This window comes from Triturus cristatus, chromosome 8, assembly GCF_964204655.1.
Source record: "Triturus cristatus chromosome 8, aTriCri1.1, whole genome shotgun sequence".
NCBI classification, from domain to species: Eukaryota; Metazoa; Chordata; class Amphibia; order Caudata; family Salamandridae; genus Triturus; species Triturus cristatus.
The window spans coordinates 1,096,785,828-1,096,798,063 of NC_140591.1; the positions used below are offsets into that span (position 1 = coordinate 1,096,785,828).

At 41.7% G+C, this 12,236-nt stretch overlaps 1 protein-coding gene across 2 annotated transcripts in view; it reads right to left on the minus strand.

Moving 5' to 3' along the window:
* Window positions 1-12,236, minus strand: part of EDAR (ectodysplasin A receptor) — a 353,642-nt gene that overhangs the window by 46,459 nt on the left and 294,947 nt on the right. For both annotated transcript variants that reach the window (XM_085622640.1, XM_085622641.1), the window contains exon 10: window positions 8,200-8,359. In XM_085622640.1, coding sequence (XP_085478766.1) covers window positions 8,200-8,359 — 160 coding nt within the window. The remainder of the gene's footprint in view (window positions 1-8,199; window positions 8,360-12,236) is intronic.

A 12,236-nucleotide genomic window follows, 5' to 3' on the forward strand; every position in this document is an offset into this window, starting at 1 on the left:
CATGTTCTGCTCTTCTACTTTGTATCGCATGCAAGAAATTATTCCTAGGGTGAGAAGTCTGGGATTACATGCACAGGAGGCAGCTCCAAAGCTGTACAAATCTCTTTCTCCGCTACATGGGAAGACAGTAGCCACAGCTCAGACATCTATTGGTCCCTCAGATCCAATGCTCACATTACACAAGGACCCGGGGCATGTGTGTCACTTTGACACAATTACCACAATTGCAGTCCAGTTGTTGTTTACCTGTGGCTGTATCCTGGAAAGCTGGCTCCTTGTTTAATAGCTCATCTGCCTGTCATCTCAGTCTAGCAGTTGTCTGTTATATCAACAAGGCTTGCAGTTTTATGGTTGTTCAAGGGAAGGACAGCAGCAGGTCTTATGAGCATTGGTGTATCACTAGTAACCCTTATCTCAGAGCTGAACAATCCACCTATGATATGTTGTGAAGCTGGTGTCTGCTCTCCCTGCTATGCTGCGGGATCTTGACAGCCATGGCTTTCCAACTCCTGTCCGGATCAATGCATCGTTACTTTCATCTGCCATTATTTGATGGACTTAACTCTACTTCTTGTAGCATTCAAGTCAAAATAAGAAATTTTCTGTACCTTTTCCTTATACTTCATATCTATGGAATCCATAGGTTTAATGGGCGAAAAACAGACGTGGAAGACTTTGATTCTGAGGAATTGCTTACATCTTTCACGTGAAATACTTCAAACTAGAAGGCCTTGAAAACAATTTGCAAATGTTTCAAATCTTAGTGAACTTGGTTTCATACTTATAATATAGAAAAGAGCACATCGGGTAGTTTAAGGTAAATGACGAGTTATTAATAATCGTTTTACTTGCATGCATATTTATTTGAATGGTTGCACACCTTTAAAAGTATATCTATTCATCTATCTATACATACATACATATATATATACACATATATATACATATATATACACACACGCACACATTCTGAGATGTTTTACAGCACCGGATTATGTGTTTCCCCAAAAAATATTTATATTTCAATAAATGTGGACATATTCCATGTCATAAATGTATGAAATGCGAAGCTGTTAACCAACAACATTTACAAGCTTTTAAGGAGATATACTTGTAATGACCCGAAGTTTTTTTTCTATATTCATTGATAATATGCACTAGCACTTTAAATAGCAGGATGTTATGCTGAGCGTCGTCATGTGATCAAGGCCGCTTGTACGGCCGAAACGCGTTATGGCAAGAGACTGAAATAAATATTATTTGCACCATTGGAGGTCTGCACTCGTCATTGTTGCTCAAAACAGTACGAGGTGTTACGAGGTCAAGAGATATATATATATAAATAGCTTAGCAATAGCAAGCGGTCCGTCTGCCCGTCAAGGTCTCCTGTCAGCTGTATCACGGGCTCGTGGTAGTGCTTCGGCGGGGACCTCAGGGGCATCAAAGAGAGTTTGGAGTGAAACGGACAGAGCTCCCCAGTTGCAGCACGACAATTTTGACCTAAGGAATCGGAGGTTTGATAGCGTGAAGTAAGGATGCCGCCACACGCCGGAGGATATCGCTCGGCTGAGCAGGTACAGGACGATGGTTGTTTCCAGACACCTAGCGCTATCTTAAGACATTCCGGTTATTTCAGTGCTGCGAGGGTTGGGAGGTGTGCTTGTCTCCTTGCAAACCTAGGACAGTGTTTGGGCTTAGCTGTGCAACGTCATTGGGATTGATTTAAGGAGCCATCAATTTATTAAAATTAAGTCAGATGTCTGCTGACGCGCTCAGGAACTGCAAGCTTGCCGCGGAGGAAATGTTCTCAGATTCTATGGAGAATCAAGTAAATGCCATTGTAGAGGGATCTGATGACTCCAATGCCAGAACAAATGGTCTTAAAGAGAATTTCAAGCTGCTGGATAAATGCAAACGCCAGGAACAGTCCAAGTGGTGGAAGGCGCGCTCATTGAAGAGATATCTTGATGTAGGGAGAATCCCTAGGGGGCTGCGTATTATGATAGCCCCCAGTTATGAGGCGCCAAGCCCCCTGGTGATGGCTGAGTGGGTTGAATGTAACCTTGAATCAACAAAAAGATTGGTACAAATACTGGTAAAATATGCCGAAATTGATAGGGCTGAATTACAAACCAAAACTGAAGCCCTAGAAGAAAGTATTAAACAGCAGGAAGGAGAGCCCAGGCTAGGACAAAAAATTAGGGAAGAAATGACCAATAGACTGGCAAAAGAGGAGGAAAAAATAAAGGTGTGCAAAGTGTACAAATTCAAGAGAGACCGTGACGATTATGCTAACGGCCAAATCTTCACATTTGCATGGCGCTATGATTCATTAAGGGCAGCCACAGCAAACAAGCGTATGCAGGGGGATAACAGTACAAACAATCAGCACGTTGAAATATCCTCACAGTCGGGGATGAGCTCGGCACCCAAGAGTGATTCGGATAACGAAAATGCCAGAAAAAAAATGTAGAACATGGAATTAAGTTTACATTGGGGGAAGAATTGGATATTTTAAAGCAGGGCAGAAGGGATAACTTGCGGCCACACAATCAAGGAATGGTCACAAAACAAAATCCCAAAGGAGAAGGGGGAGATGCCAGGCCCGCAGGAATTGGAGAATCCAAGAAGCGGGGCTGAGGCCGAGCCAAGCGAAACTAGTTAATCCAATTGAAGAACAGCAATGCTCTGACAGTGCAGTAGAAAGACAGGAAGCAAACACCATTGTGAACCTGGCTAACATCAACCTGTCAACAGCAGAAAAGCAAGCAGTTACTCTCCCTGGGACTTTCCTTCTGCCCAGAATCCAACTTCCAGTACATTAGAACCAGAGCTGATGTTTATCAATTTATACGAAAACTTAAACTTAAAAAATTTCATTTACAAAGACAAAGATCATCAACTGATTCAAGGTCTTCAGTCACCATAACCCCATCAAACAAAGACTCTCCGGGGCTAATGGTCTCAGATATTAATTTATATTGAGATATGTGTCAACTGGAGAGTGGGGAACAATTCAATAGTCAAGATACTATGTTCCCATGTGGACAGTTTAGGCCAGAAACACCATTTAAAATGAAATCCAAGTTTGTCCCCCTAGCAGCACGCGACGGGCTGGATTCTTTCAGCGACCATGTGGTAGGCCAGATTAAGAAATTGACCTACGCCACCAATAGATCGAAAAGAACATACACCAATAGTGAAAGAAAATATAACCAATTGATGTCAAAATTGCAAAGGGTAAGATGTGGTAATACGAACCTCTGATAGGGCAAAACTATTGTCCTCTGGCCTATGAAAGACTATCTACAGTCAATTAAATGACCCTCAATGCTATAGAAAAAGTACTCGACTTAAGTATAAAAGCACTCAAGACTCTCTGTTTAAGAATTTGCTGGCCTGGAAGAGTTTAGGACTTTTGAGTTGGGATGAATATAAATTTATTAAGAAAGAACATCCGCTGGTGCCATACATTTACTTTATACCAAAAGTCCATAAAAGTATGGATGCACCGCCAGGTAGGCCGATCATCGCAGCGTGTGATGGGCCATTGGAAAACCTCTCCAGGTACATTGATTATTTTTTGCAGGTGCATATGAAGCAATTAAAATCATACATCCAGGATACAAGTGACTTTTTAAATAAAATCAAAGAGTTGTCTTGGGACTCAGATGTATTACTTGTAACATTGGATGTATGTTCTCTTTACACCTGTATTAGCAACCAGGATGGACTGAGAGCAGTGGAGTACTTTCTTAGCACAAGATCTATGATGTATGCAGAACACACTCGAATGTTGTTAGACATGTTGCTTTTTAGCTTAGAAAACAATGTATTCCTTTTTAATGGCTAGTTTTATCAACAGATTCAGGGTGTCGCGATGGGGGCCAGTTTTTGCCCCAGCTACGCCTGTTTGTTCATGGGCTGGTGGGAAGAACTGGTCCTCATGCGAAAATATGAACATGTATACACCACTAATATTGTTTCCTGGATGCGTTTTATTGATGATCTTTTTATTGTGTGGTGAGGAAGTGAGGAAAGTGCCTTGGAATTCATAGATGAAATTAATCAAAATGGTTTTAATCTTAAATTCACTTTTACCATAAGTAGGCGCTCAGTGACATTCTTAGATGTCCAAATTTTAGCAGAAAATAATGTCTTAACTACTACTTTTTTTAGAAAGCCGACTGCAGTTAATACACTTTTACACGCGTTGTGTGCCCATCCTTCACATCTAATTAGGAGCATCCCCTATGGGGAGATGCTCCGTATCCGTCGCATCTGTAGTAATCCAGAGGATGCGAGGACAAAGCAAATGGAAAGTCGTGCCAGATTTCTAGCCAGGGGCTACAGCACTGAAATAGTGGATGCCGCTATGAGAAAATCTCAAGCGAGGGCAAGGGAGGATCTCCTTGTCTATCACAGTTAGCTGTAGAACAGAATACACAACCTGTAAGGCTTATTTTAACATACTCTAAACAGAAAAAAGAACTGAGGAGCATCATAAGACGTAATTGGCACTTTATCCAGGATGATCCTGTGATAGGTGACCTGATGCCCTCCAATCCTGCAATTTCATTCAGAAAATCTATGAGTATGGGGAACATGTTGGTTAAAAACAGTCAGGAGAGTTGCCGAAAAGACATGTGGTTGACTATAAGAAAAGGTTTTTTTAAATCTCTATCATGTAAGGCATGCCAGTTTCGGATTAATGCAAAAACTTATACAACTGCCTTTTCCAAAACTGTTAAGGAAATCAAACAACACCTAACATGTAAGACAGAATGCTGTGTTTATGTTTTGGAATGTGACTGTCACTTGAAGTATATAGGCAGCTCCAAACTGGCAGTCCATAAACGCATTTTGCAACACATAAGGGCAATAACCAATAAAGATCAGAATTACCCCGTTGCAAGGCATTTACAGTTGATACATGATAGTAACCCACATCTGTGTTATTTTGCTATTGAAGCCATCCCCACGACAAAAAGAGGGGGGATAGGGAAGCTAAATTGCGACGCTTGGAGACCAATTATATATTGGAATTTGATTCCAAGTCGCCGGGAGGGCTCAATATAACGGAAGATCTTCATACCTATCTATGATCAGCAAATGTAGTCCTCTCTAGCATATAACTGTAGATATGTCAACAACTAGTATGATGAATGTAAAGAAATGACATTGCTTTTATGTAAATTATGGAGAGAGGATGAACCATAGCCCTTTTTCATTGTAACTTGGAACTATTCAATGAACAATATACATGGTAGTTCTTTGGAGGTGGCATAGTTTTTAATGAGTGGTCTTTTGGACATTGGGTAGTTTTTATCTTTGTGTCTTATTTCCAGTCATTTTAAGCAGGGCTTCTACATAATTGTTATTAACATTGTCTTTCAAGGTATCGTTTGAAACTACCATGAAATCAGGTCAATCTCGAGATATTGGTCTAACTTAATGAATCTAATAATATATTGCGATCATTTGCACTTTTGTGAAAACTTGAATTTCAGATCTTTGTACATTTGTACTTTAATGGCATTAGTCACTTTAATCCGAAGTACTGTTACACAATGTCACTTTAATTATTTATTGAAAAAAAGTAATTTGGGATAGTATACAATTTACTGAGGTGTATAAAAGGCATTAGCCACGAATGGAAAATGCACTGCAGTGAATCAAACCCACTGAGTACTGGTCTAATACGAGCCATACGGTAAAGCCAATAGATGAAAAGTAGGTGACATATAGAGCGGGGTATCAGGGATTTGATATGACTATGATATAAATCTTTTTTATATTTCATATGTATAAAATGTATTTGTTTTTTTTGTTTTATTGTTTGAAGATTATACGTTAATATATTTTCATTTCCACGGTTAGGGAGCACTTTTAATATTTTTACATATTGTTCACTTAATATATCATTTTTGAACTGTATAAATTGGGTCAACTTGGCATTTTACAGCACCAGATTATGTGTTTGCCCCAAAAATTTCATTCCATGTCATAAATGTATGAAATACAAAGCTGTTAACCAACAACATTTACAAGCTTTTAAGGAGATATACTTGAAATGACCTGAAGTATTTTTTCTATGTTCATTGATAATATGCACTAGCACTTTAAATAGCGGGATGTTATGCTGAGCGTCGTCATGTGATCAAGGCCGCTTGTACGGCCGAAACGCGTTATGGCAAGAGACTGAAATAAATATTATTTGCACCATTGGAGGTCTGCACTCGTCATTGTTGCGCAAAACAGTACGAGGTGTTACGAGGTCAAGATATATTTATATATATATAGTATTTAATAGATTTTGCAAAAATTTTGATATCCCTCTCCGCATTTCCAAACCTTGAACAATTATTTGTTTTCTAGAAGAAATTTAATAAATTACACTGATTTGTTGCCGTAATTCAGCTCAGTAGTCATACCAAATGCAATAATGCTTTTCACTGAATACCCTCACGGTGCAGCCTGCTATTGAACTGGTGACAAAAGTAGCACTAACAGAGGGCCTTTTTCTCCTCATCGTCTTATGCATTAGGAATAAAAGAGGCGCTACAGTGTACCACTTTCATTAAATAGAAAAGTGCAATGCTTCTGTGGCTGCCACTGGCTGGAAAGTAAGGACCCCATAAGGAAGGGGCAGAGAAGGCATAAGTATAATAGATAGATTGAAAACTATAGGACAGAACAGGAGGGTGGAGTCAGAAGGGATCCTGGGTTTAAGGGTAGAATTTGGAAAATTATTCATAAATCTTAAGTACCGGTGAAGCCTGGAGGTTTACAACACACATACTGTTCACAGGGTCAGGGCACTAAGAAAAAGTAAACACCTAAGGTGGCCCATGAGCTCCACAGTGAGACCTTTTAATCTCAGTCCTAGTAAATACATATATTTAAGCATCCTTATGCACTGCAAACAAAAGACCTCAAATACTTTATACATTTGTTTTATAGGATATCTTCCTAATATCTTCCATGGCTCAGGTTGGGATGGCAATGCTAATAGTAACTCCCATGAGCCCAGAGTTCAATTCTTCAATCCCACACGTCCTCAGGAATCAGGAAAGCTACAGAAGTAGTATACTCAAGCCTCTGGTGTCCAACGGGTGAGGGGGTCAACCTCCAACGGTGACAAAAACAGTCAGTGCCAGTTCCAAGTAAATGCAGAACTCACAGATGTCTGTAAGACGGGTGAATAGGCTTCCCTACTGCATCCTCTGCTCACCACATACCCATTTCAGCTGCTGCTGTGAGTGTTTGATTTGCTCAAACGCTCCGTCCATCATCCCCTTTCGTATCGCTTTGTTCGCTCTAAGTTGGCAGGGTATGCCCAGACGTGGGTCCCTTGCTCACTTTGCCACTGGATTCAAGATAGCCTGGCTGATGAGGGTTATGAACCAGAAACCGGTCCCAGGATGCTTGTTTCTGGTCCAGGGAAGACATGGCTTGGCAGTTCGGGCTGGACTGTTCCCATGAGGCACAGGGTCAGACTGATTTGCATATGGCCATGTCTGAACTGGGGTGGTGGAGTGAGCTAAAGAATGATGATGGATTAAACCCAGATCAGTTGACTAGGGGTGAGTGTTTGATTTGCTCGAACGCTCTGTCCATCATCCCCTTTGGTATCGCTGCATCAAGTGTGAACATGATTTCATGGGTTCTAATCACAGTGTGTCTCGGTCAAAACATCAAAGCACTGGCTGGGGCTAAGACAAAGGATGCACTTCATAAGACCCCAATATAACGTACCCTAATATTCTGATTTACAAAAAATAAACATCATCCTCATTACAAAAAAAACTGCCCAAAGAGGATATAATTTACTGCCCAAAATAAGATAAACTCTGAGTTGGTCTCAAAATTGGCAACACCTATTACTCGCCTCCGCAACATAAGGTGTTAGTCATGGGTGGCTAAATGCTGACGTACAGACCTGTTTTCACCACAGGTGCGCTATTGCTCACTGAAATTAAAATGTATAAAGATTTTTATTGCATGTTTTTTTTTTACACCCCAGTAATAAATTTTGCTGTATTTTGGTAACATTTTGGTCATCAACATTATATACTTAATGCAATTGTACTTTCATATCACAGGCTCAGTTGTAAGAAACATAGGCTTTAATTTGTCCTTCTGTCTCCCAAACCCAAAAATACTTTAGCTTGTCTGCTAGGGTGATGTGCGCCTTACCACTGTTAGTTTGCTGTGCGTATAATTTTTCTCCTTGGCCAAATGAACCAGGGATAAAAGACATAGGTCTGTGGTTATCTGCTTCTCAAAGGCAGCCTCCTCGTCGCTGTCGATGCTGCGGCTTAAAAGTTGTTCATTCTCTGATGATGCATCATTTTCACTGGAAAGAAAGGGGATACAGAAAAGTCTTAAATTTCAAGTAAACTCAATACAGCAATTTATAAATCATTCCAGTATCAAGGGCAGTGGTCAGTACAGCGAGCATGCGGTAAAATTATAGTGGAAATGTAGTGTGCATTGCTAGAGACAACTTATAAGATGCCATATGCGCAGAGGGGAGGGGTGAAAATAACTCATGTACATAGGAGGACAGGGATCTTGTAGCTAGCAGCATGCATCTATGGGGGAATGAGTGTGTGGGGATGGTGTGGACAAGCAATGAGAATCAAGTAATGGACAGCTGGGTGGAGGGAGGAAAACTAAAAACAAAAGCATAAGTACCGATAAGACTTTGTGTTTTTAGACAGAGAAAGCAAACTAGGAAAGCAGTAACGGAGAGAAGACTGAAACATTTTGGGGCCTTTTTACGAGTCTGGGAGTTGTAAGACTACTAGACTTGCAGCGGCCTATCTGCCACGTTACGAATTCAAAAGTTGTTGCGGGGGAGGACTACCAGCTGCACCAGGGAACAGTCATTCCCTGGTGGAGCAACGCCACAGTGTAACATGCTAAGCAGGACTGGCACAGTCCTGCTCAGCATATTACGAGTTCCACCACCGATAGCCATTTTATGACGGGAACCTCTCCATTAAAAGGCTGGTGGTGGAAGAACAAAGGGGGACCTACAAGGCCCCCATAGTCCCCACCGGGATACATTCAGGGGTGCACATGTGTGTCCCCTGTCTGTATTCCCCTAAAGTTCCAGTACGGCATAGATGACACAGTCCATGCCGTGCTACAACTTTTTTGCCATCCCCATTGCGGTGCCTATTTTTCAGGCACCGCCATGGGAAAGGCGAAGAACCGTACGCCTTACCCGAGTTCAACTCGTAATAAGGCAGGTGGTCCTTGCGCAGCTGTGTTGGCGGAGAGCCAGCGCAACTGTGGCAAAGTCGCAATCAGGCCCTCAGTGTTTGTAGAGGAAAGAGGACGAGAAAGTGCGCAGCACAAAGCAAACATGATGTTGTACATCAAGTGTGTAGGGGAGCCCAGTCACATGCTTTCTCAATTTTCAATCAAATTCCACTTATCCAATGCAAGATTGTTCTGCTCAGTTCTTGGTTTGTTAAAAAGAATACTAAACATAAGTGCAGGGTCCACAGTGTTTCTCAGGGGCCCTCTGCCAACTTCCAGAGAGGTCAAATCTCATGGCTGCCTAGCCTGGATTCTTACCCCACCACTCTACATTTTTTGTCTCTCTCTACCTCAATCTTTCAGGTTCTTTTGCACTCCTGGTTTCTCCTCGTGTTACTACTGCCCTATCATTCTCTACCTTCTGCCTTTTCTGCCTTTATGTCTCTTAATCTGTGCCGAAGCCTGATGAAGAAATGTAAGACTTAGTCCCACAAAATGAGTGTTGTATCTATGAATAGCCCACACAGAAGGACACACATGATTTGTCTGCTGCGGGGTGTAACTTATAAACTTATTAAACACATCTGTAGCCACTAGTGTGTCATAAAAATGCACGTTTGTCCAAAGAATGGATCTAGCCCACGCTTTATGTCTTTAATAGTATATAGTAGTCCCCTAAAGATGACTACCAGTCCACTATACATTCACCAATTCACCCCCTTTGTGTCTTTCCTATAGAAGAGGAACAGGTTGGCTACACACTGAGTTTGAATTAAAATGTTTTTAGCACAACAAGAAATCTAGATCCAGGTGCAAAATGGTGTTATGAATGTTATTCAAGCTTTCATTTGGTACTATTTGACTGTTGGATGCAGATTGCGTGAACATTTGGCTATTTTTATGAAAGTTTAACATATATTTCAATTTTGAGGGTGCGAACATACATGCCATCAGTCTTAAAAGAGGAAAGTGAGAGATTTAAAAGCAATAATCGTGAAAATGCATTGTATTGAAGCAGAGGCCTGAATCGGGTGTATTGGCAGAGCTGGAAATTGGTCATAATTTCAAAGGTGTTCTGACCTGGCGGTCCAAAGCCATGACTTGCCCGTGGCCACGAAAATCTTTATATTAGGCTGTAGCCGAGCATACTAGAGTACCCTGACACGGGCATACATTTAATAATTGCAAGATTTACTATTATATAAAATAGCAGGCACACATGTAAAACATACCATAAACAGATGTCAGTCCCTTTAAATATTCACACGCGTTCTCCATGTACAGCATATACATCAGAGGCATCAGCACGCATTCACTACTGCTGGCTTATTCGGCGAATTCTGGTGTCAATTATTCCAATTCTATCAAAAGCATATGTGCATTTTATTTATTTATTTAACTAAAACAATTCCTGCCCACATACTCATGCTCCACCTGGGAATGATTTCCATATGGATGCAGAGGTTGGGATGGAGAAAGAACCATTTGAAAGCTGCAATGAACACGGACACACAATGGCAGGTGGAGTCTACTTGGCGTATTCCTGGTTCCCGAAAAATCAGGTGCAGGCTGAATGTAGGGGATATAGTTCCTCTGGTGCCCCCTCCTGCCCATAACATAACCTGAGGACATACCAGAGGCAGGGTGACGCCAGGCAGGCAGGGAGGAACCCCCATGGGCAGAGTTCAGTCTGTTGAACCCCCCTACCCCGCCCATGCCCCATAACTCATTCTTTTAAGGTGAATGTGCTACATGTCTGTGAATAAGCGGGACCTGCATGGCTCTGGAAAACACACTTTCCCTAAATTTTTGAGGACTGAAGTAGGGTTAGAGAATCATCCTTTCCTCAAATATTCAGTTTTCATTGGAAGCAAAGAAATGCTACTACTTCTGGCAATCATGGGTCAACTGGGGAGCGTCAGCAGTTATAACACCAGTAAACATGGCTGCCTATCATCCATGCTCAAAAGAGGGGGTGATATAAAGTATGGTGGATGGTCATACGTGGATGGTCTTCCAGGCTTTGAGATAGGCAGAGCCCATCGTCTCCTTCATTCTGGAGGAAAACTGTCCACTATACTTAGAGATTTCTGTTAGGCAGGAAGGGATCTCTCTGCTCGCACTGGAGCTGCTGGGGTGGCATATCCACTGAAGTCACTGAGGCTTAGCTGAACTGGTGCCATATGTGATCTACCCACTCTGCAAGGTTTTTGTTTTTCAAGAATAAACTCACAAACCAGGAGTTTATTCTTAAAAATCAAAAACACAATGACCCCAATGCACACAGAGTGTCCCCCCTCTACATGGGTGCCACTGAGTGATTTCCATGTCCATGACCACCATGTCTTCCTTGCAGGGAAATCTAGTGATGGTCAGCTGACCCTAAATAGGACATGGTGATGGTTGTGTGACCTGTCAAACCTCTTGCAGATGGGCAATTGGGTCAGCGGAAGCTTCACTGTTGGAAACCTTGCTCTTCCCCAAAGTCTGAATTGAGTGGAAGAACCGCAAATTCAGTGGAGCAGGAGTTCGAAGAATTGTATGCCCTCCCTATCGAAGAAATTTCCCACACTCTTGCATTCTGGCTCTTGCCAAGCATAGTATTGCCCCCAGTTTAGGGGATCTCAGATTTTTGCAGGGTAAATTTTGAAGCCAGAGGCTGAGCCGAACCTAACTTGCTCCTCCAAGAGGGGTGGTATTGAACGGACTGGATCTGTAAGAGCCACCAGGACATCATCAGTATACATATTGGTTGTGTGCATCTGACTCCCTGTTCTTACCCAAGTGATCAAATTGGATCTGACTCAATTTCACAGGGAATCACAAGGCAAAAAGAAGGGGTGACAAGGGGCAGCCCAATCTCGTGCCCTTTTATTTTTTTTAAAGGATCTGTTTTTATTTTCTACAAACAAAGTAGAACAGAGGTCCACATTGACACAGCGTTAAGCCTACAACCCATTTAG